The sequence below is a fragment of the Pleurodeles waltl genome, chromosome 3_1 (assembly GCF_031143425.1).
Source record: "Pleurodeles waltl isolate 20211129_DDA chromosome 3_1, aPleWal1.hap1.20221129, whole genome shotgun sequence".
Taxonomy (NCBI): Eukaryota; Metazoa; Chordata; class Amphibia; order Caudata; family Salamandridae; genus Pleurodeles; species Pleurodeles waltl.
Genome location: NC_090440.1, coordinates 1,931,670,632 through 1,931,696,045, shown reverse-complemented (window position 1 = coordinate 1,931,696,045; position 25,414 = coordinate 1,931,670,632). Strand labels below are relative to the sequence as shown.

At 47.4% G+C, this 25,414-nt stretch overlaps 1 protein-coding gene across 3 annotated transcripts in view; it reads right to left on the bottom strand.

Annotated features, from left to right (window-relative positions):
* SUPT6H (SPT6 homolog, histone chaperone and transcription elongation factor) overlaps positions 1–25,414 on the bottom strand; it is an 893,672-nt gene that overhangs the window by 721,160 nt on the left and 147,098 nt on the right. For all 3 annotated transcript variants that reach the window (XM_069226188.1, XM_069226189.1, XM_069226190.1), the window contains exons 10-11: positions 17,333–17,422; positions 16,440–16,582 (exon numbers count right to left, since the gene is read on the bottom strand). In XM_069226188.1, the coding sequence (XP_069082289.1) occupies positions 16,440–16,582; positions 17,333–17,422 (233 nt within the window). The remainder of the gene's footprint in view (positions 1–16,439; positions 16,583–17,332; positions 17,423–25,414) is intronic.

Here is a 25,414-nt window from a genome sequence, read left to right as displayed (position 1 = left end):
CTGGCATCAGGGCCCTTGGTACCAGAGGTACCAGTTACAAGGGACTTACCTGAGTGCCAGGGTTGTGCCAATTGTGGAGACAAAGGTACAGTTTAGGGAAAGAACACTGGTGCTGCGGCCTGGTTAGCAGGGTCCCAGCACACTTTCAAATCATAACTTAGCATCAGCAAACATGCGGAACGTGATAAACCAGGAGATTGTGTGTGGGATGAAAGGTTCCACTTGGGCACTATGTGCAGGGCTGCACATAACGGCAGATTCCCTGCAAGCAGCCTTTGTGCATAGGGGCATGGCAGGCCGCCTGTCTCTTTGCTTAGACACCAACCTCATCTCCTGCAACTATAGTTGTGCAGATGAAGGTGGTGAATATCTTTAAGTCTAAAATTACTCTCCCCTGAAGCATTAGTTTGAATGTCAGAACAAAGTCGTACTGTGGCTCACAATGGGAGTCAGTGCCCTCAAAGTAAACTAGATAACATTTTCTTCAAGCAACAAACTTGCACTTTGATTCGAAGGGAGCTCTGTGCACTTACTTAAAAAAGAAATGTGCTAAAAATATGCCAATACTCAGTATATTCTTTTAAAGTTTGGGATAAGCAGTACTTAATTTGTGCCAGGCGGTTGTTAGTCAGGGTCACTGGCACTTGTTTAAGGGCATTACAGTTCTATGATCTCCACCACTACCCCAGGCATAGTGCAGATTTTTACATAAAGAAGGTGTTATGACTAGGCATGCCTAGTGTATCCTGCTCAATGAGTTGTGTACCAATTGTTTTCAGTAAGCTGGGGGCAGAGAGTAGCACATGAGGTATCAGGCACCAGCTGGAGTGAGGAGGGACATGGCTGCACTCAGTTTCACGTGCAGAGGACGCCCTGCTCTACTGGCTTAGGTCAGCCAGTTCAGTAGAACTGGCCAAAGAACACTAGCTCGGCAGACTGCATCCCTGATCTGTTAGTGGAGGAGGCTGTGCACAGATCCAGAGCCAGCACATTTCCACCTGACCACCACCCCTCCCACCCATTCAATGTTTCGAGAAGTAGCCGTTAGCCTTGTGTATACAGGCAAATGGGATAAGAAGAGGCCACTCTTAACCAGGCAGCCTTTTTGGCATTGCCATTGTTGAGTCTGTATTGAAGACATCACACCGAGAACACTAGCAAGTGAAGCCTCGGTAGTCAGGCATGGAGTTCAAGAGGACCCATAGCCCTCAGGTCTAGCCCTATTGACTCTGCTGAAGCTTCCACTACTGTTTTCTTCGGAGTCCCAGGCACAGCTGTATCCCGCTGTGTTGGCCTGCTCCTGCTATTCCATGAGACACAGCTAGGCCTAGGCCTCCTTAGTCCTGCTTGTGGCCTCAAGTACTGTCTTGGTTATTGTACTTGGTCTCTTTGCCATCGCCCTCCCAGGAACGGTGGGATTAACATGCCCAAGGAGTTGAGGAAGGAACCATTTTTGCCTGCAGCTGCCTGAAACCCACCAGAGTGCATTTAAGTAAAGTTAAGTGAAAGAGGAAGATGGGAAAAAGAGGTAAGAATGGCAGGGACAGAAACGAACAACTGGAGGTAAGGGAAAGAAAAGTAAGGGGGATTAAAGACAAAAGTAGACTATAGAGAAGAACGGAAGTGAACAAAAAGGGAAAAGTACAGAGAAAGAAGCAAAGCAAGGGTGAAAAAGATGACATGGGAAACTGATGATAAAGTGAAAGAAAGAGGAGAGAAGAGAGGGTGAAATAAAAAAAGAAGACAAAGCAGAATGTAAGTAAAAATGTGACATATGAAGAAAAGGAAACAATGTGGTTAGGTAAGGAAGACAGAAATAAAACCTGAAGGATGAAAGGAGATAAAAAATGATGGAACAAGTCAATGACAACATAAACAGCACAAGAGATGAAAATGTGCACAATCAATTTGAACGTATGCAGGAGAAGAGGAAACAGCAATAATCAAGCGATAGAGGAGAGTAACCCACGGCAGAGCTCTATCAGGGCATTACAAGGAAGCGCAGAGTAGACAAACACCTTAAGAAAAATGTTTACACAAATTGAGCCGTAGGGGAGGGGGTGTTAAGCCCTCTACTTTGCAGCATTTTGTTGATGGGACTCATTTAGAAGAAGGGTAGATGAACATGCCAAGGGGAAAGACAAATTCACCCCGATCAGGAGCAGTGTGTGCAGGAAGAGTAACACATGGTCTTAACTGACATAGGATTCTATCACCTCAAGAAACTGACCAGCCAAAGAAACCAAAGACCCCAACAGGCACCAATGGCCAGAGACTTTGCAGTAAATGTGGTTATCACAAGCCGATGTTACAGTGTGAAGAGATCCACTCCTCCCTGCTGCAACTTGTAGAGAACTTTGCAGTGACTAGTTTTACCATTAACCCATCCATGACCTTTGGGAACTGCGTCACAGACTACGAGACCAATTAACAAGAGACTTTCAAGAACTGTCTTTAAGGCTACATGCACTCAAGAACTTGACTGTGACAGTATTCTGCCTAGTGTTTATGTTTTAGATTTGATCACCTCCTGAAATGGAGTGGTTAGAATCGGAGCAGCAGGGTCTTCAACCCGATATGTTACCGATCCCTGTTTCTGGAAATGCGGCTTGGGAAGCTAAGGTCCACACAAGGAGTAGAAAGGAATGAAAATGTCACTTACCCAGTGTACATCTGTTCGTGGCATCAGTCGCTGAAGATTCACATGTTCTGCATAGTCCGCCATCTGGTGTTGGGTCAGAGTGTTACAAGTTGTTTTTTCTTCGAAGAAGTCTTTCGAGTCACGGGACCGAGTGACTCCTCCTCTTTGTCTCCATTGCGCATGGGCGTCGACTCCATCTTCGATTGTTTTCCCCGCAGAGGGTGAGGTAGGAGTTGTGTTGTAGTAATAGTGCCCATGCAATGGAGTGACTAAGTATGTACCTATTTAAGGTTTAGATAATATATTTACAAATGTACAAAGCTTAAGCTAACTTCCGAACTGCTACAGGCTCCCGGGGAGGCGGGTGGGCACATGTGAATCTTCAGCGACTGATGCCACGAACAGATGTACACTGGGTAAGTGACATTTTCAGTTCGATGGCATCTGTCGCTGTAGATACACATGTTCTGCATAGACTAGTAAGCAGTTATCTCCCCAAAAGCGGTGGCTCAGCCTGTAGGAGGGGAAGTAGTTTGAAATAAGGTTCTTAACACGGCTTGACCTACTGTGGCTTGTTGTGCGGAGAGCACGTCTACACAGTAGTGCTTGGTGAACGTGTGAGGCGTAGACCATGTGGCTGCCTTACATATTTCGTGCATTGGAATATTTCCTAGAAAAGCCATGGTGGCACCTTTCTTTCTGGTTGAGTGTGCCCTTAGTGTAATGGGCAGCTGTCGTTTTGCTTTAAGGTAGCAGATTTGGATGCATTTAACTATCCATCTGGCTATACCTTGTTTTGATATTGGGTTTCCTGCATGAGGTTTTTGGAATGCAATAAATAGCTGTTTAGTTTTTCTGATGTTTTTTGTTCTGTCAATGTAGTACATTAATGCTCTTTTGACATCTAATGTATGTAGTGCCCTCTCAGCTACGGAATCTGGCTGTGGGAAGAACACTGGTAGTTCTACCGTTTGATTTAGGTGGAACGGTGAAATAACCTTCGGTAAAAATTTAGGATTCGTCCTTAGGACTACCTTATTTTTGTGTAGTTGGATAAAAGGTTCTTGTATTGTAAACGCTTGAATTTCGCTTACTCTTCGTAGAGATGTGATGGCAATGAGAAATGCAACTTTCCAGGTTAGGAACTGTATTTCGCAAGAGTGCATGGGTTCAAAAGGTGGACCCATGAGTCTTGTTAAGACAACATTGAGGTTCCATGAAGGAACGGGTGGTGTCCTTGGTGGTATAATTCTTTTAAGGCCTTCCATAAATGCTTTGATGACTGGTATCCTATATAGTGAAGTTGAATAGGTAATCTGCAGGTATGCAGATATTGCCGCAAGGTGTATTTTAATGGAAGAGAAAGCTAGGTTAGATTTTTGTAAGTGTAGCAAGTAACCCACTACATCCTTTGGAGATGCGTGTAATGGTTGGATTTGATTATGATGGCAGTAGCAAACAAACCTCTTCCATTTGCTTGCATAGCAGTGCCTAGTGGATGGCCTTCTGGCTTGCTTTAGGACTTCCATACATTCTTGGGTAAGTTCTAAGTGTCCGAATTCTAGGATTTCAGGAGCCAGATTGCTAGATTCAGTGATGCTGGATCTGGATGCCTGATCTGTTGGTTGTGTTGTGTTAACAGATCTGGCCTGTTGGGCAATTTGATGTGGGGTACTACTGATAGGTCTAGCAGTGTTGTGTACCAGGGTTGCCTTGCCCAAGTTGGTGCTATTAATATGAGTTTGAGTTTGTTTTGACTCAATTTGTTTACTAGATAAGGAAGGAGCGGGAGAGGGGGAAAAGCGTATGCAAATATCCCTGACCAGTTCATCCATAGGGCATTGCCTTGGGAATGCCTGTGTGGGTATCTGGATGCGAAGTTTTGGCATTTTGCGTTCTCTCTTGTTGCAAACAAGTCTATTTGAGGTGTTCCCCAGAGTCTGAAGTAAGTGTTTAGAATTTGGGGGTGAATTTCCCATTCGTGGACCTGTTGGTGATCTCGAGAGAGATTGTCTGCAAGTTGATTCTGGATCCCTGGAATAAACTGTGCTATTAGGCGAATGTGATTGTGAATTGCCCATCGCCATATTTTCTGTGCTAGAAGGCTCAACTGCGTTGAGTGTGTCCCCCCCGGTTTGTTTAGATAATACATTGTTGTCATGTTGTCTGTTTTGACAAGAATGTATTTGTGAGTTAGGATTGGTTGGAAAACCTTTAGTGCTTGAAAAACTGCTAGCAGTTCTAGGTGATCTATATGCAGTTTTGTTTGATGTACGTTCCATTGTCCTTGTATGCTGTGTTGATCGAGGTGTGGTCCCCACCCCGTCATGGAAGCATCTGTTGTTATTACGTATTGTGGCACTGGGTCTTGGAAAGGCCGCCCTTTGTTTAAATTTATACTGTTCCACCATAGAAGCGAGAGATATGTTTGGCGGTCTATCAACACCAGATCTAGAAGGTGACCCTGTGCTTGTGACCATTGTGATGCTAGGCACTGTTGTAAGGGCCTCATGTGCAGTCTTGCGTTCGGGACAATGGCTATGCATGAGGACATCATGCCTAGAAGTTGTAATATCATTTTTGCTTGTATTTTTTGTGTTGGATACATGCGTCGTATGATATTGTTGAAATTTTGAATTCTTTGTGGACTTGGAGTGGCTAGTCCTTTTGTTGTGTCTATTATGGCTCCTAGGTATTGTTGTACCTTGCACGGCAGAATGTGTGATTTTGCAAAGTTGATGGTGAAACCAAGTTTGTAGAGGTTTTGTATGACCTGATTTGTGTGGTGTGAGCACTTTGTCAGTGAGTTGGTCTTGATTAGCCAGTCGTCTAGATACGGGAATACGTGTATTTGCTGCCTTCTGATGTGTGCAGCCACTACTGCTAGACATTTTGTAAAGACTCTTGGTGCGGTTGTTAAACCAAACGGCAATACTTTGAATTGGTAATGTATTCCTTTGAATACAAACCTTAGGTATTTCCTGTGCGATTGATGTATTGGTATATGGAAATACGCGTCTTTGAGGTCTAAGGTTGTCATGTAGTCCTGTAGTTTTAGCAATGGTAACACTTCTTGTAGCGTGACCATGTGAAAGTGTTCTGATTTGATGTAGGTGTTTAGTATTCTGAGGTCTAGGATTGGTCTCAGTGTTCTGTCTTTTTTTGGTATTAAGAAGTACAGTGAATAAACTCCTGTGTTTATTTGTGTCTTTGGTACTAGTTCGATTGCGTTCTTTTGCAATAATGCTTGGACTTCTATTTCCAGAAGGTCGGAATGGTGTTTTGATAAATTCTGTGCTTTTGGTGGTATGTTTGGAGGGATTTGTAGAAATTCTATGCAATAACCATGTTGGATAATTGCTAAGACCCAAGTGTCTGTAGTTATTTCCTCCCATGCTTGGTAATAATGACCTATTCTTCCCCCCACTGGTGTTGTGTGGAGGGGATGAGTGACATGTGAGTCACTGCTTGGTTGTAGGGGTTTTGGGGCTTTGACATTTTCCCCTATTCCTAGGGAATTGTCCTCCTCTGTATTGGCCCCGAAAGCCTCCACTGTACTGTCCCTGGTAGCTGGACGGTGTTGCCTGTGAGGTGCTGGCTTGTGTGGCCTGACCCCGAAACCCCCCTCTAAAGGTTGTCTTGCGGAAGGTGCTGTAAGTGCCTCTGCTCTGCGGGGAGTAGAGTGCGCCCATGGCTTTAGCAGTGTCAGTGTCCTTTTTCAGTTTCTCAATTGCCGTGTCCACCTCTGGTCCGAACAGTTGTTTCTCATTGAATGGCATATTGAGCACTGCCTGCTGTATCTCTGGTTTAAAACCAGACGTTCGTAGCCATGCGTGCCTTCTTATAGTCACAGATGTGTTAATTGTTCTCGCAGCTGTGTCCGCTGCGTCCATAGAGGAGCGTATCTGATTATTCGATATGTTCTTTCCTTCCTCAACCACCTGCTTCGCTCTCTTTTGTAGTTCCTTGGGTAGATGCTCAATGAGGTGTTGCATCTCATCCCAATGGGCTCTGTCATAGCGCGGAAGTAGTGCTTGAGAGTTAGCGATGCGCCACTGGTTTGCAGCCTGTACTGCGACTCTCTTTCCGGCTGCATCGAACTTGCGGCTCTCTTTATCTGGGGGTGGTGCAGCCCCAGATGTGTAGGAGTTGGCTCTCTTGCGAGCTGCTCCTACTACGACGGAATCTGGTGGCAGCTGTGTGGTGATGAAAACAGGGTCTGTGGGAGGTGTTTTATATTTCTTTTCCACCCTTGGTGTTATTGCCCTACTCTTGACCGGCTCCTTGAAGATTTCCTTTGCGTGCCGAAGCATTCCTGGGAGCATGGGCAGGCTTTGGTAGGAGCTGTGGGTGGAGGAGAGGGTGTTGAATAAGAAGTCATCCTCGACTGGTTCCGAGTGGAGGTTTACGTTGTGGAATTCTGCCGCTCTAGCCACCACTTGTGAATATGCTGTGCTGTCTTCTGGTGGTGAGGGCTTTGTGGGATACGCCTCTGGACTGTTGTCCGACACTGGGGCGTCGTATAAGTCCCAAGCGTCTTGGTCCTGGTCACCTTGGCTGACGGTGGTGTGAGCCGGGGAATGTGATGGAGTTTGTGCTGGTGAAACGTTAGTTACAGGTGGAGGAGAGGGTGGCGGAGTTACCTTTTTCACCATTTTTGTTTGTGGTGCTTGGTCTGTCTGAAACTCCAATCTCCTTTTTCTCCTAATAGGGGGAAGGGTGCTTATTTTCCCCGTCCCTTTCTGTATGAAAATACGCTTCTGCATATGGTCCACTTCGGTGGATTGCAACTCTTCGTCAAATCTATGCTTTCGCATCTGAGAGGACAGTGATTGCTCCTCTGAATAGGAACCGGTAACTGGGTCGGTTGCGGGTCGTTTCGGCACCGAAACCCTGTCTGTATTCTTTTTCGGCTCCAAGGTGACTTTCTTCCTTTTTGGAGTCGAAACCTCTCGGCGTCGATCTTCCTCGGTGCCACTGTCTCGGCGTCGAGCCGTTTCGGCACCGCTATCTCTGCGTCGATCTTTTTCGCCAGCACTTTCTCGGTCCCGAGAAGGCTGCGTGCCGGTGTCTCGACCGGAGTCGGACGATCTCGGCACTGTTTCGGCCTTTTTCGGTGCCGATGGTCAGTCACCGAATTTATGGGTCGAGCCATGGCCTGGTGGCAGTGGCGTCCCCTGGGCCTTGTCACTTTTCTTGTGTGTTGTCTTCGACGTCTTACTCACAGTTCTTTGATCGTCGAATTCCTCGGAGTCCGATTCGTGGATCGACAAGGTTTCTTCTTCCTCTGGTTCCTCGAACTCTCGGTGTGCTGTCAGCGCGGACGCCATCTGAAGTCTTCTTGCTCGACGGTCACGGAGTGTCTTTCGGGACCGGAACGCACGACAGGCCTCGCAAGTCTCTTCACTGTGCTCAGGTGACAGGCACAGGTTACAGACCAAATGTTGGTCTGTATACGGGTATTTGTTGTGGCATTTGGGACAGAAACGGAACGGGGTCCGTTCTATCAGCGTTGTTTTACACGCGGTCGGGCCGACCAGGCCCCGACGGGGGATCGAAAGCTACCCCGAAGGGCACCGGAGCTCTTCAAACTTCGATGCGGTGTCGATTCTATCTAAGCCGATCCCGAACGCAACAATACCGACGTAATCTTCCGATAGTTTGCTAACTTTCCGTTCCGAAACTCGGAGCGAAAGGAACACGTCCGAACCCGATGGCGGAAAGAAAACAATCGAAGATGGAGTCGACGCCCATGCGCAATGGAGACAAAGAGGAGGAGTCACTCGGTCCCGTGACTCGAAAGACTTCTTCGAAGAAAAAACAACTTGTAACACTCCGACCCAACACCAGATGGCGGACTATGCAGAACATGTGTATCTACAGCGACAGATGCCATCGAACGCTATATTTTGGTTCTTTGCCTTTGCCCCACTATCCATTGCTTGAAAACACACTTAACACGTTCTGTAGTTGTTAGAAAACACACCATAACTGCCCTATAAACAGCCAAACATAAACCTTTAATCACATTGATTTTAAGTCTGTTTAGTGATTAACATTTTTCTCTGCAGCTGTGTTCCAGAGAGAGGCAATCATCCAATGTAGTCACAAATATTTAATTCATCTTGTTTCGTATGAGTAAGCAAGCCAGCCAACACATTTCATTCTTATAAATTGGAACTTCTTCAGGGCCTTTACATGCATTGTTCAAAAGCCAGGTACGGTAACTAGAGACATGTCATAGAGAGTAACGTTCATGGCCCAACAGCAGCAACACCATACAACAGGTGTCCAATACCATTGTTGGGCCCCACGGAGGACTACCATTCCCCTAGTCATTATTGAACTAAGTCAGTTTTGAACCACATACATAAACACATATGTAAAATGACACACAGTCACCTACCAACATTGTATATGTCCCACGTATGATGCAGTCAAGGAATAGGAAGCTATAGGGATGGACAGATCTTTAACTGGGTGTAAAGATTTTTAATTAAAAAAAACAAGTGCCCCTGGTCTACAAACCTGCTGTAGTCACTACCAGAAGTAACTACATAGACTGGGTTAGGGGGAAGTAGCCACCGATATTTGGAATGAGGGAACAATCTGAGTAGTTCACCCAGACTCAGACTCAATGGAGGAAAAAAAGGGCTGTTGAGCAAGAAAACAAACTGTATAGCAGAACAGCAACAGTTTCCCAAGCTAAGCAGTGGGGCTTGTCCCAAAATGTTTGCAAATCAATTTTGTGAAGTTTCTTAGAGTATATTTAAGGACATCTAGGAAAAAGTAACAGTAAACAAGAGAAGGCAGATTTTTTCTTGTTTAGGCAAAAATACCAGAGACAAAAGATTTCTATTTACCAGCAGGACCATAGCAACCTCTAAAGAGAACTGTCAGAGTAATGAGGGATATTAAAATGCTACCCCGATTTTGGGTGGTATAATTTCTTTAAATGGGTAAATAATTAAACCAGACTGTGCCAGCTGAGGTTATCAAAACAGAGCTACTGAGAGAGCCTATGACAAATGAAAAAGCCATGTTTTTAAGAATTTCCTCAATTCAAAGTAATTCTTGGTCAATCTTTAAGACAGTGCTAAATAAAGAGCAAAGCTAAGGTAAATAAATACCTGCCTTCCATCCTTGTGATGTTGTTTCTGAAAATGTGCAGTACATAGCTAGGCAATGCCTCTTTTGCAAACATAGTGAGTCAACTTTTCGAGGCGCCTTATGGGCAACACAAAGCACCTTGAAAACAACTATCTAGAGCTCTCTAGTTTTCCACATCCATGTTTTAATAGCTTCCATAGTGTAAATTTCTTTTCACATTCTTGTGCTTGTAGTACTGTTTACGCATTACAAAACAGGAGCAATCCTGAATACAAAGCACAACACTGGAGTCACGCATGTACCTGCAAAACGTAAGGACAGACTAGCTTGCTCAGTGATTCAAAGGAAGAAACCAAATACCTCCAGAGGCTAATTCCAAACATTTCAGGCATAGAAGTATTGCTGTGCCACTCAGCACCAAATTCAAACAGAGCAAAATACAATTTGACAAGGTTAAGTAAAGAGCATTGCCATAAGTAGCTAGGAAAAATGAATGTCACTGTCATGGTTTTCTGGCAATCACAAGGGAGGACCTTTCTCTGTAACTGCGGGGAACGAAAAACAGAAGGCCACGACAGTCCAATCTGTGCAGCAAGAGGGTGTTACTAATCGACCTTACATTTCTGCTGAATTCCACAGGTACCAATGACAGGAGGGTAGCCCAGTGAGCCAATCAATCAGAGAATGAAGTTCAGAAAAATAAAGGATTAGATATTTCCTCCTCCTTGTGGGAGGTTGGGTTTAATAGGTTAGCAATCATTAGGTCTGAAATTGCAATTAATCAGATATAACAATGGTCCGGAACACCACCTAGATGCACCTTCAAACCAAGTAGGATTGACAAGTCACTGGATGAAGTAAGAAGGTGAAAAGGCACAAGGACTATTGAAAGCATTGCTGCATGATGACAAGAGAGCCATAGGCTTCTGCTGGAGGACCCACAGTATCAAGTTGAGGGTATGAGAGACTGAACACCCAACCCCCACCTTATCCAGAAAGGTGCACTAAACTCTCCTTGTAGCCAATGAGGCCCCGAATTGTCAACCCTAAATGAGTATGTCATCATTTAGTTCCATCAATTTGAACTGCCCATCAAGAAGGCTTTTTTATATAAACCAAGTTGTATTGCTTCTGAAACAGAGCAAATCCAAGGCACACAGTGCAGTATCAGTATCAAGAATTTTCATCGAATGAGAGCATTGTCCATTAATTATGCCATAACAATGCCACTACCTTCTCCAAATGTTAAGATATTTGTGTGGGCAACCTCTAGGCTTTGAGATGGGTTCCCCCATCTTTAAGCAGTTAGCCACTGCTTTCTGCAACTTCACTACATGGGGTGCTGCTGGGGATCTACAAAACTGGGCAAAGTCCCACTTTGTAATCATAGTACCTGTAGGAAATGGTCTCTTTGTATTATTAAACACTCTTACCTAACCCTGTCCCTTCCAAAGTTTTAGGATGGATGCTGCATTTTTTTTTTTTTTTTTACTCTGTGGTGCAATGGGCCTTGCTGTACAGGCCCCAAAGCATTCGCTCGGACCCCAAAAGTGGGTGTACCCGTAAGCAAAGGAACCAATGAATAGGACCTTGACAACCTGTACTCCTTCAAGGTAAGCAGGCTGAGAAATCTGTGCAAAGACAGGTGTAGGAAGTTGGCTCTGTATGCACTATTTCAAAGTAAGGAATAGTATGCACAGAATCCAAGGGTTCCCCTTAGAGGTAAGATAGTGGCAAAAAGAGATAATACTAATGCTCTATTTTGTGGTAGTGTGGTCGAGCAGTAGGCTTATCAAAGGAGTAGTGTTAAGCATGTGTTGTACACACACAGGCAATAAATGAGGAACACACACTCAAAGACAATTCCAGGCCAATAGGTTTTTGTATAGAAAAATATATTTTCTTAGTTTATTTTAAGAACCACAGGTTCAAATTTTACATGTAATACTTTAAATGAAAGGTATTGCAGGTAGGTACTTTAAGAACTTTGAATAATCAAAATAGCATATACAGTCTTCACATATAGCTATTTTAAAACTAGACAGTGCAATTTTCAACAGTTCCTGGGGGGAGTAAGAGTTTGTTAGTTTTTGCAGGTAAGTAAACCACCTACGGGGTTCAAGTTTGGGTCCAAGGTAGCCCACCGTTGGGGGTTCAGAGCAACCCCAAAGTTACCACACCAGCAGCTCAGGGCCGGTCAGGTGCAGAGGTCAAAGTGGTGCCCAAAACACATAGGCGTCAATGGAGAAGGGGGTGCCCCGGTTCCAGTCTGCCAGCAGGTAAGTACCCGCGTCTTCGGAGGGCAGACCAGGGGGGTTTTGTAGGGCACCGGGGGGGGACACAAGTTAGCACAGAAAGTACACCCTCAGCAGCACAGGGGCGGCCGGGTGCAGTGTGCAAACACACGTCGGGTTTCCAATGTAAATCAATGGGAGACCAAGGGGTCTCTTCAGCGATGCAGGCAGGCAGGCAAGGGGGGGGCTCCTCGGGGTAGCCACCACCTGGGCAAGGGAGAGGGCCTCCTGGGGGTCACTCCTGCACTGGAGTTCCGATCTTTCAGGTCCTGGGGGCTGCGGGTGCAGAGTCTTTTCTCGACGTCGGGATCTGGGAGTCAGGCAGTCGCGGTCAGGGGCAGCCTCGGGATTCCCTCTGCAGGCGTCACCAGGTGTTACAGTTCCTGCAGGGGGAGGTGTGAAGCACCTCCACCCAGTACAGGCTTTGCTACTAGCCACAGAGTGACAAAGGCACTCTCCCCATGTGGCCAGCAACATGTCTGGTGTGTGGCAGGCTGCTTGAACTAGTCAGCCTACACAGATAGTCTGTTTAGGTTTCAGGGGGCACCTCTAAGGTGCCCTCTGGGGTGTATGTTACAATAAAATGTACACTGGCATCAGTGTGAATTTATTGTGCTAAGAAATTTGATACCAAACTTCCCAGTTTTCAATGTAGCCATTATGGTGCGGTGGAGTTCGTGTTTGACAGACTCCCAGACCATATACTCTTATGGCTACCCTGCAGTTACAATGTCTAAGGTTTTGTTTAGACACTGTAGGGGCACAGTGCTCAGGCACTGGTGCCCTCACCTATGGTATAGTGCACCCTGCCTTAGGGCTGTAAGGCCTGCTAGAGGGGTGACTGATCTATACTGCATAGGCAGTGTGAGGTTGGCATGGCACCCTGAGGGGAGTGCCATGTCGACTTACTCATTTTGTCCTCACCAGCACACACAAGCTGGCAAGCAATGTGCCTGTGCTGAGTGAGGGGTCCCCAGGGTGGCATAAGATATGCTGCAGCCCTTAGAGACCTTCCCTGGCATCAGGGCCCTTGGTACCAGTTACAAGGGACTTACCTGGATGCCAGGGTGTGCCAATTGTGAAAACAAAAGTTCAGGTTAGGGAAAGAACACTGGTGCTGGGGCCTGGTTAGCAGGCCTCAGCACACTTTCAAATCAAAACTTAGCATCAGCAAAAACAAAAAGTCAGGGGGTAACCATGCCAAGGAGGCATTTCCTTACAACAGGGTAATACATCTAGGTCGATCCACTAAGAAAGGGGATTCTGAAAAGGCCCTCAGGGCCTGGGAAGAGGGCTGCAGAATCCAAAACCTCCTAGAAGTGGTTTCCTGTATGTAGGAAGTTGGCTCTGTATATACTCTCTCAAAGCAAGAGATAGTGTGCACAGAGTCCAAGGGTTCCCTTTAGAGGTAAGATAGTGGCACAATTAGATAATTCTAATGCTCTATTTTGCGGTAGTGTGGATAAGCAGTAGGCTTATCAGAGGGCAGCATTAAGCATTTGTTGTACACACACAGGCAATAAATGAGGAACACACACTCAAAGAAAATCCCAGGCCAATAGGTTTTTGTATAGAAAAATATTTTCTTAGTTTATTTTTAGAACCACAAGTTCAAGATTTGAAGTAAATACATAAATGCAAGGTACTCCACACAGGTAAGTTATGAACTTTGAATTAGAGCATTAACATATACACTTTTTGTTAAAATGGCAATAAGCTATTTTAAAGGTAGACAGTGCAAAAATCAACATTTCCTGGGGAAGGTAAGTATTGGTTAGATTGTGATGTAAGTAAGACACTTACAAGTCTCAGTTCCTGGGCATAGGCAGCCCACCGTTGGGGGGTTAGGGCAACCCAAAGTTACCACACCAGCAGCTCAGGGCTTTAGGGAAGGAACACTGGTGCTGGGGCCTGGTTAGTAGGGTCCCAGCACACTTTCAATCATAACTTGGCATCAGCAAAGGCAAAAAGTCAGGGGGTAAACACGCCAAGGAGGCATTTCCTTACATTTATCTTCCCACAATTGGCATACTGGCATCCATGTAAATCCCTAGTATATGTTATCTAGGTACCCAGGGCACTAGGTACCAGGTTATCCCTATGGGCTCCCCTGTCCGTCACCACCCCAGGGGTGGTGCTCAGAGCTCCTCCAGAGTGTCCCTGTGTTCTGCCATCTTGTTTCCAAGGTTGCAGGGGACTCTGGGAGCAGCTGGGTGGCCAGGCCAGGCAGGTGACGTGAGAGCCCCGTCCTGATAGGTGTTTACCTGGTTAGGTGACCAATCCTCCTTTCAGAGCTATTTAAGGTCTCTCTCGAGGGTGGGTCCTCAGATTCGGCTTGCAAGATTCCAGCAGGACTCCCCTGCAACCTCTACTTTGACATCTGACCACTGCAACTGCAACTGGAGACTCTGCTTGCAACATTGTTTCCATGGCTCTTGCCAGCTTCTGCAACATTTCCCAGGCTGTGCATCTTCTGAGGGCGGCAAGCCTTCAGTATGCATGAGAAGGAAGAAGGAATCTCCCTTGGAGTGAAGAAGTCACTCCCCTGCATCTGCAGGTACAAACTGTGAAGACAACCAGCGGCGTGGATCTCCTCTCATCCTGAGCTCCGTGGACCCTGCATCACGGGTGGTGGTCTGGATTGGTCCCTTGGTCCTCTCTGCCAGCAATCCAACTTTGGTGAAGGTAAGTCACTGCGTTCCCAAGCAGGACAGTACCCCCCCCAGGCACTGCGTCTCTTGCAGCTCCCAAGGCTTGTTGGCATCTCCTCTAAGTGATCTTCAGAATCCGTGTAGGCCCAGCCCCCAGTACTCTTCCCTGCAACACAGCCCTCATCGTGCTTTTGCTGTGACGTGGGACCGTTAACCAGCTGTGCTGCGTGGGCTCCTCTGTGACTCCTGGGTCCTCTTCCAGTGGGTCTCGTGTGGGGGCTGCCTTTTCTTCTGTGGACTCTCTGCCTTGCGGAGGGCTCCCTGAGACAATATTGCAATTTGGGACTATTTTTGATTACCAATGTGCATATTTAGTGTGTTTACTTACCTCCTGTTGGGGTAATTATCTATCTAGTAGTTTTGGTAATTGTGTCACTAAAATAAATTACCTTTATACAGAGTGTTTTCTTTCATGTGTGTAAGTGTTGTGTGACTACAGTGGTATTGCATGAACTTTGCATGTCTCCTAGATACGCCTTGGCTGCTCATCCCCAGCTACCTCTAGAGAGCCTGGCTTCTAGACACTACCTAGAGTACACTAGTAGGGGATACCTGGACCTGGTATAAGGTGTAAGTACCTTAGGTACGGACCACACACCAGGTCAGCTTCCTACACTTGTTTTCCAGTGTCTGGCTCCATAATGTCATCATACAAGGTCTATGTACCCAGCCTACTTCTGCAGGGACCCTTGTCCAAGCAGTGCTACTACATACCCTTAAGTCAGTCTGGCACAACATCGGATGAGATGGAGGGAGAGGGGGAGGGCAGCTAAGCAGTAAGGCCCTGTACCACATCCAACAGTTCAGCCACTGGGTCACAGAGACTCCGCCCTGACCAGAGCCCACAAGACCAGAACAGTTTTTTATGGGGCTCTCCAATAGAGAGCTTGGTGCTTTCATCACATTATACACAATGACTGTCCCACTCTCTCCCTTAAACACCGGAAGTGCATTCCAAACAATATTTCAAGTTCCTCCTGGTTCTCTTATCAGCACTGATGAACCACCAGTTATCAGCCAGGTCCCTCCTCCTGGACCCTCTCTCGACCCACCTAATGTCACACACAAGCCACATCAAGCGCAGCCCTGGATTTCCCAGGAAAACCACCTAGCCTCCATTGGGGAGCAGAGGCACAAAATCAGCTAGCTCGGGGGCACTCGGACACAGAGTCCTTCAAAATCCAGTGCCTCGGGCAGCAGGGCAATCTAGGAGAGAGCGACTGCCAGGCCCCAGTTCCTGTTTCTCCCTCAAAGTTGCTGCATCCATCAGCCACAAGGATGACCTGGCGATCCTTGGCCAATAGCCAGCAATGGGAGAAAAACTCCTCTGAGAACTTCTTCCTCCTTGCCTTCACTCACCACCGGGTAGCAGGATAAGCCACTAGAAGGCGAGCAACAGAATTTTGAAGGATGCTTAAGGAATGGGATGGATCACATTTAAAAGGCATTCAGTAGCATTTGTGGCATTATAGACTGGAGGCCAAGAGCAAACTTTCTTGGAAAAGCACATCTTTTTTTCTCCACGTTAAGGCTCACCATACTCCCAGAACTCAAAATCATTCACTTGGCATATGATTTTTGCTGCAAGGGCATCAATCTGTCAGTCAAGGGACAAAGAGGAATAAATACAAACTCACACTAAATGCAGCTGTACGGCCATGCAGCAAGTGGTATAATAACTACCTCTCCATATCAGTTGTGTCCAGTGGACGTATCCCATCAGCTAAAGGTTTGTCAGGATCAGCAGAGATCTGCTCGTACTGATAAGCTTGCATCTTTTGGAAGAGGCGCAACAGATTCTCTTTACGCATCTTCAGCTGAGTCCACTGAAAGACAAAGGGAAGGTGCAAAAGTCATTGGAACAACACTACACAACCAAGCATCCTTGTTACTCCTTACCAACAAGGTATTAAACACTATCTACCACCACATATCTTTCCAACTCTTCAACCAGTAAAAAATTAGTGTGCTTCTTTCGTCATCCTCCAAGAGAGGCCCATGAATGCTCTTGTCCCAAGGGGTCCACAGTATTTCAAAAATGATATTCTAAAAATGATCTTCACTTTGATTTCTAGAGTGAGATGCTCCACTTCTCTTTAGACATACCAGGTTATTTGTCACTGCCTATATTTACAGTCCCCACAACAGATGCTCAATCACTGCTCGAGGCCACCTTCCTAGGTGCATAACAGAATTCCAGGCAGTGTTCCAATTAACTTATTAGCTACCCCAAGGACCCACATGCCACTCTCCCAGTTAGAGGACACCTTAAACGTCCTCAGTTATGGATGCAAGGTTCAGCATTGTGCATACTTAGTTCTCACCTGTAGAATCCAAAATGCCCTTAATGATTCTCTAACTAGAAAGCAAAGAGGCCCAACAGAACTCAAAATATATTAAACAGCGTCCTCAAGATTCTAAAAGCACTTTCTTATCAATAATCCCTTAAGTATTAATGCAAAGAAAATTATTTCCTCTGGCAAATGATATCGTCTCACTGCAGAAGATGACTTCATAGCATATCACGTGTGGTACCGATTTAGGTTATGATTTTCAAAAGCTGTGGCGTCACCCACCTTTTCATCTGAATGATAGACTTTCCAAAGGTCATTGATATTCAGTTCGGGTTCCACATATTCTTTTCTGTAGAAGGCAATGAATGGAACCTGGACCATAAACAGAAAGTACAACGCAAATCAACACATGGTGCAAGCTTGTTCCTAAGGCAAAATGAGAAATCAGTAAAACTGAAGGAGAAAATGGGAGAGGCAGGGGACTAGTAAGAAGAAAATCAAGAATAGCACAATGTGAAAGGCCTGAGAAAACTCAATGCAATATAAACAAGCATTTGCAATGCAACGGGTCTCGCGTTTGCTCATGTTAGAGCTGATTGTGTTGTAAACTCCTAACCCAACTTTTCATCTAGCGGCAAAAGTGCTTTTATGTACCTAAACCGAAAAAGTGAAATTAACTGTATAAAGCGATCGACTTCTGCCAAGCGAAATCGCGCTAATAAAATAGAGAAAAAGTAGTCCACAATCCGACAGAAAACAGTGAGTGAAGGAATGTATGTATGTACCAAGATATATGTATTTCTATAGTGCAAACCTAGCCAAAGGCAGCAAAGCACTGTACAAGTTCAAGGAGAAGCATAAAGTCAACAAGTAATGTCTTCAACTCTTTCCTAAACTAAAGCAGCACAGGGGGGCTGGATGGCTAGGAGGAAGTTATTTCAGATCTGGTCATAGATGGAAAAGGCCTATTGCCGTTTTTCTTTTTTTACATTCCTTAGTCTACAGTCACGTGGTGTCCTGGCTGCTTGTATGCCGAGAACGATCAGAGATGGTACGCTTGCCTGCAACATGAGCAGGGGTGCTGGTCATGATGTGTGGGGTGCTGGTCATGATGTGTAGGGAGCTGGCCTGGAGTGTGGTGGACAGCTATAGTGCTGGCACTTTATACCAGGTCAAGGCAACCCTTATTAATGTCACAGAGTCTAGGAAGCCAGGGCTCCCTAGTGGTAGCTGTGGTGAGCAGCTAAGACTTATCTAGAAGGAGAGTGATGAACTTGCGCTGCAACAGTAGTCACACAGTAACTTATTAAACCTGAAATGAACCACACAGTGTTGCAAAAACTAAGGTACCTTATTACAGGACCATTAAACTACATTACAATAGGCAATCCCCCTTTTCTAGAGGTAGGTACACACAAAATATACACATGTAAGTACTAGGAATTGGCATAAAAGCACCAGAAATAGCAAGAGACCTAAGGAGGGCCAAACCATATACTAAAATAGAGGCATTAGAGAATCGGTCCCCCACCAAAGATTACAGAGAAGTTAGCCAGGGGCTGGGAGAATATGGAATCCCAAGAGGTAAGTATCTAGAAGATATCTGTAGGAAGTTGGCTCTGTATATACTATTTCAAAGTAAGAAATAGTGTGCACAGAGTCCAAGGGGCCCCTTAGAGGTAAGATAGTGGCAAAAAGAGATAATTCCAATGCTCTATTTTGTGGTAGTGTGGTCGAGCAGTAGGCTTATCAGAGGGTAGTGTTAAGCATTTGTTGTACACACACAGGCAATAAATGAGGAACACACACTCAAAGACTTACTCCAGGCCAATAGGTTTTTATATTGAAAATTCTCTTTTCTTAGTTTATTTTGAAAACCACAGGTTCAAGTTTTACAAGTAATACTTCAAATGAAAGGTATTTCACTTAGGTACTCTAGGAACTTTGAATAATCACAATATCATGTACAGTCTTTGAAATAATGGCAATAATCTATTTTAAAAGTGGACACTGCAAAAATCAACAGTTCCTGGGGGAGGTAAGTAGGTTACGTTTACAGGTAAGTAAAACACTTACAAGTCTCAAAGTTGGGTCCAAGGTAGCCCACCGTTGGGGGTTCAAGGCAACCCCACAGTTACCACACCAGCAGCTCACGGCCGGTCAGGTGCAGAGGTCAAAGAGGTGCCCAAAACACACAGGCTTCAATGGAGAATAGGGGTGCCCCCAGTTTCAGTCTGCCAGCAGGTAAGTACCCTCAGCAGCACAGGGGCGGCCGGGTGCAGAGTGCAAACAGGAGTCGGGTTTCAGATAGGAAGTAATGGGGGGACCCGGGGGTCTCTTCAACGAAGCAGGCAGGCACGGGGGCTCCTCGGGGTAGCCACCACCTGGGCTAGGCAGAGGGTCGCTCCTGCACTGGAGTTCGGTTCCTTCAGGTCCTGGGGGCTGCGGGTGCAGTGTTGGTTGGTTCCAGGCGTCGGGTCCCTTGTTACAGGCAGTCGCGGTCAGCGGGAGCCTCTGGATTTCCTCTGCAGATGTCACTGTGGGGGCTCAGGGGAGTCGTCTCTGGCTTCTCACGGTCTCGCAGTCACCGGGGAGTCCTCCCTGTAGTGTTGGTTTTCTGCAGGTCGAGCCGGGGGCATCAGGTGCAGAGTGGAAAGTCTCACGCTTCCGGCGGGAAACGTGAAGTCTTTAAACTTGTTTCTTTGTTTCAAGAAAGTTGCAGGATGTTGAACTGGGCCGCTGTTCACTGGAGTTTCTTGGTCCTTGGTTGCAGGGCAGTCCTCTGAGGCTTCAGAAGTTGCTGGTCCCTGTTGGATGTGTCGCTGTTGCAGTTTTCTTTGAAGTTAGGAGACAGGCAGGTAGGGCTGGGGCCAAAGCAGTTGTCGCCTCAGTCTTCACTGCAGGGCTTCAGGTCAGCAGTCCTTCTTAAGGTTGCAGGAATCTCCTTTCCTAGGTTCTGGGGAGCCCCTTAATATTGAATTTAGGGGTGTTTAGGTCTGGGAGGGCAGTAGCCAATGGCTACTGTCCTTGAGGGTGGCTACACCCTCTTTGTGCCTCCTCCCTGTGGGGAGGGGTGGCACATGCCTAATCCTATTGGGGGATTCCTCCATCTGCAAGATGGAGGATTTCTAAAAGTCAGTCTCACCTCAGCTCAGGACACCTTAGGGGCTGTCCTGACTGAGTGGCTCCTCCTTGTTTTCCTAATTATCTCCTCCAGCCTTGCCGCCAAAAGTGGGGGCAGTGGCCAGAGGGGCTGGCATCTTGTAGGAAGTTGGCTCTGTATGTGCTATTTCAAAGTAAGGAATAGCATGCACAGAGTCCAAGGGTTCCCCATAGAGGTAAGATAGTGGCAAAAAGAGATAATACTAATGCTCTATTTTGTGGTAGTGTGGTCGAGCAGTAGGCTTATCAAAGGAGTAGTGTTAAGCATTTGTTGTACATACACCCAGGCAATAAATGAGGAACACACACTCAGAGACAAATCCAGCCAATAGGTTTTGTTATAGAAAAATATCTTTTCTTAGTTTATTTTAAGAACCACAGGTTCAAATTCTACATGTAATATCTCATTTGAAAGGTATTGCAGGTAAGTACTTTAGGAACTTTGAATAATCACAGTAGCATATATACTTTTTACATAAAACACAAATAGCTGTTTTAAAAGTGGACACAGTGCAATTTTCACAGTTCCTGGGGGAGGTAAAGTATTGTTAGTTTTAACAGGTAAGTAAGTCACTTACAGGTTTCAGTTTTTGGTCCAAGGTAGCCCACCGTTGGGGGTTCAGAGCAACCCCAAAGATATCACACCAGCAGCTCAGGGCCGGTCAGGTGCAAAGGTCAAAGAGGTGCCCAAAACACATAGGCTTCAATGGAGAGAAGGGGGTGCCCCGGTTCTAGTCTGCCAGCAGGTAAGTACCCGCGTCTTCGGAGGGCAGACCAGGGGGGTTTTGTAGGGCACCGGGGGGGGAGGGGGGGGGGGGACACAAGTCAGCACAAAAAGTACACCGTCAGCAGCGCGGGGGTGGCCGGGTGCAGTGTGCAAACACGCGTCGGGTTTGTAATGGTTTTCAATGAGAGACCAAGGGGTCTCTTCAGCGATGCAGGCAGGCAAGGGGGGGGGGGGCTCCTCGGGGTAGCCACCACCTGGGCAAGGGAGAGGGCCTCCTGGGGGTCACTCCTGCACCGGAGTTCCGTTCCTTTAGGTGCTGAGGGCTGCGGGTGCAGGGTCTTTTCCAGCCGTCGGGAAATGGAGTTCAGGCAGTCGCGGTCAGGGGGAGCCTCGGGATTCCCTCTGCAGGCGTCGCTGTGGGGGCTCATGGGGGGACAACTTTGGTTACTCACGGTCTTGGAGTTGCCGGAGGGTCCTCCCTGAGGTGTTGGTTCTCCACCAGTCGAGTCGGGGTCGCCGGGTGCAGTGTTGCAAGTCTCACGCTTCTTGCGGGGATTTGCAGGGGTCTTTAAATCTGCTCCTCTGTAACAAAGTTGCAGTTCTTTTGGAGCAGTGCCGCTGTCCTCGGGAGTTTCTTCTCTTTCTTGAAGCAGGGCAGTCCTCAGAGGATTCAGAGGTCGCTGGTCCCTTGGAAAGCGTCGCTGGAGCAGGTTTCTTTGGAAGGCAGGAGACAGGCCGGTAAGTCTGGGGCCAAAGCAGTTGGTGTCTTCTGTTCTTCCTCTGCAGGGGTTTTTCAGCTCAGCAGTCCTCTTCTTCTTGTAGTTTCAGGAATATAAATTCTTAGGTTCAGGGGAGCCCTTAAATACTAAATTTAAGGGCGTGTTTAGGTCTGGGGGGTTAGTAGCCAATGGCTACTAGCCCTGAGGGTGGGTACACCCTCTTTGTGCCTCCTCCCAAGGGGAGGGGGTCACATTCCTATCCCTATTGGGGGAATCCTCCTTCTACAAGATGGAGGATTTCTAAAAGTCAGAGTCACCTCAGCTCAGGACACCTTAGGGGCTGTCCTGACTGGCCAGTGACTCCTCCTTGTTATTCTCATTATTTCTCCTGGACTTGCCGCCAAAAGTGGGGGCTGTGTCCAGGGGGCGGGCATCTCCACTAGCTGGAGTGCCCTGGGGCATTGTAACACGAAGCTTGAGCCTTTGAAGCTCACTGCTAGGTGTTACAGTTCCTGCAGGGGGGAGGTGTGAAACACCTCCACCCAGAGCAGGCTTTGTTTCTGTCCTCAGAGAGCACAAAGGCTCTCACCGCATGAGGTCAGACACTCGTCTCTCAGCAGCAGGCTGGCACAGACCAGTCAGTCCTGCACTGAACAATTGGGTAAAATACAGGGGGTATCTCTAAGATGCCCTCTGTGTGAATTTTTTAATAAATCCAACACTGGCATCAGTGTGGGTTTATTATTCTGAGAAGTTTGATACTAAACTTCCCAGTATTCAGTGTAGCCATTATGGAGCTGTGGAGTTCGTTTTTGACAGACTCCCAGACCATATACTCTTATGGCTACCCTGCACTTACAATGTCTAAGGTTTTGCTTAGACACTGTAGGGGCATAGTGCTCATGCACATATGCCCTCACCTGTGGTATAGTGCACCCTGCCTTAGGGCTGTAAGGCCTACTAGAGGGGTGACTTACCTATGCCACAGGCAGTGGGAGGTTGGCATGGCACCCTGAGGGGAGTGCCATGTCGACTTAGTCATTTTCTCCCCACCAGCACACACAAGCTGGCAAGCAGTGTGTCTGTGCTGAGTGAGGGGTCCCTAGGGTGGCATAAGACATGCTGCAGCCCTTAGAGACCTTCCCTGGCATCAGGGCCCTTGGTACCAGGGGTACCAGTTACAAGGGACTTACCTAGGTGCCAGGGTTGTGCCAATTGTGGAAACAATGGTACATTTTAGGTGAAAGAACACTGGTGCTGGGGCCTGGTTAGCAGAGTCCCAGCACACTTCTCAGTCAAGTCAGCATCAGTATCAGGCAAAAAGTGGGGGGTAACTGCAACAGGGAGCCATTTCTTTACACATCTCCACTAGCTGGTATGCCCTGGGGTGCTGTAACAAAAGGGGTGAGCCTTTGAGGCTCACCGCCAGATGTTACAGTTCCTGCAGGGGGAGGTGAGAAGCACCTCCACCCAGTACAGGCTTTGTTCCTGGCCACAGTGTGACAAAGGCACTCTCCCCATGTGGCCAGCAACATGACTGGTGTGTGGCAGGCTGACAAAAGCTAGTCAGCCTACACTGGAAGTCGGGTAGGTTTTCAGGAGGCATCTCTAAGATGCCCTCTGGGTGTATGTTACAATAAATTGCACACTGGCATCAGTGTTCATTTATTGTACTAAGAAGTTTGATACCAAACTTCCCAGTTTTCAGTGTAGCCATTATGGAACTGGGGAGTTCCTGTTTGACAATCTTCCAGAGCATTACTCTTATGGCTACCCTGCACTTACAATGCCTAAGGATTTGCTTAGACACTGTAGGGACAGAGTGCTCATGCACATATGCCCTCATCTGTGGTATGGTGCACCCTGCCTTAGGGCTGTAAGGCCTGCTAGAGGGGTGACTTACCTATGCCACAGGCAGTGTGAGGTTGGCATGGCACTCTGGGGGGAGTGCCATGTCGACTTAGTCATTTTCTCCCCACCAGCACACACAAGCTGGCAAGCAGTGTGTCTGTGCTGAATGAGGGGTCCCTAGGGTGGCATAAGACATGCTGCAGCCCTTAGAGACCTTCCCTGGCACCAGGGCCCTTGGTACCAGTTACAAGGGACTTACCTGGGTGCCAGGGTTGTGCCAATTGTGGAGACAAAGGTACAGTTTAGGGAAAGAACACTGGTGCTGGGGCCTGGTTAGCAGGGTCCCAGCACACTTTCAATCAGAACTTAGCATCAGCTAAGGCAAAATGTTAGGGGTAACCATGCCAAGGAGGCATTTCCTTACAATATCTAATAGACTTCCAGCGACCACGAGAGCAGAGGTAAGTCCCTGGTTGTCCCATAGGCTAACATGGTGAATTAGAATATTGCAAGAGTAGGAGCAAGTCGGTGGAACTCAATGGTGGATTCGGGAAGAAGAGGACCTGCAAGAGGAGACAGAATCCAGTCCACGCAGGAGTCTCCAGGTGGGGCAGGAGGCCACACTTCTGCGGGTGAAGATCCGGGTCATCTGTGGTGCATGAAGTCCAACTGCAGAGTCCAGGATCTGCAGAGGAGCCCTTGAAGTCGCCAGATTGCAGATGGGTCAGTGGTCGGGCGGACCACCAACAAGCGCAAGCAAATGGTACTGGAGCTGTTGGAGATTTGCCAAGTTCTAGAGGACCAGCAAGGTCCTGGGGACTCGACCTTTGGAAGGGTGTCCCAGCTGACCCTAGGAAGACCGGAGAGCTAGCAGAAGCACTTGGAACCCCCACAAGCAACCCACTAGCAGCAGGCACAGTAAGTCGCAGTGAGGCCCAGGCAGCACACATGAAGAGGAGTCCTATGTTGCTGGAGCAGCAGAGAGGACACTGTCCTTGCAGAGGTGGAGTGCTGGGGACCGGGCTACTTGGATCCTGAAGATCCCTCGAAGCCTTGGTTGCTGCAACAGTCACTGTGCACAGGGATTCCATCCTGGACGAAGGGGCAAGGACTCACTGTCTCCCATGTTGGACATAAGGCAGAGAGGACCCAGAGGAACCCTCAGAACCACCATCTGTGTTGGAGAATCTTCGCAGGCCCATAAGACAGCAGTTCCCAGCAGCCGGATGTCATTGCCTTAGGTGCCTGTAGATGCAGGGGAGTGACGCCTTCACTCCAAGTAAAATTCCTTCTTGCTTCCTTGGTGCAGCTGAAGTCTTGCCAACCCCAGAAGATGCACAGCAGTGGAAATGTTGCAAGTTGCTGACATGAGCTGCGAAAACAATGTTGCAAGGAGAGGCCGCCTGGTGTTGCAATCTTGTTAGGTTCCTGTGAAGGCCAGCAGCAGTTACAGTGGGCAGGAGCAGAAGAGGTAGTTGCAGAGGAGCCCTGGGGGAGTCTTGCACACCAAATCTGGGGACCCACTCACCCTGCAAGGGAGTCCCTACTATCCCAAAAAGGGGCTTGGTCACTTTGCAAGGGGACCACCTATCAGAGGGGGTCACTGACGTCATCTGCCTAACCTGACCAGTCAGATTCTCCGAAGGGCCCCTGCCCAGCTTTATTTCAAGATGAAAGAATCAAGAGGCCACCTGAAGGAGCTCTGGGCATCACCCCTGGGGTGGTGGTGGACAGGGGAGTGTTCACTCCCCTTTCCTTTGTGCAGTTTCCCGCCAGAGCAGGGACTGGGGGTCCCTGGACTGGTGCAAACCAGTTTATGCAAGGTCAGCCAATGTGCCCCTCAAAGCAAGCCAGTGGTGTGGGGAGGCTACCCCTCCCCAGCCTTGAAACACTTATTTCCAAGGG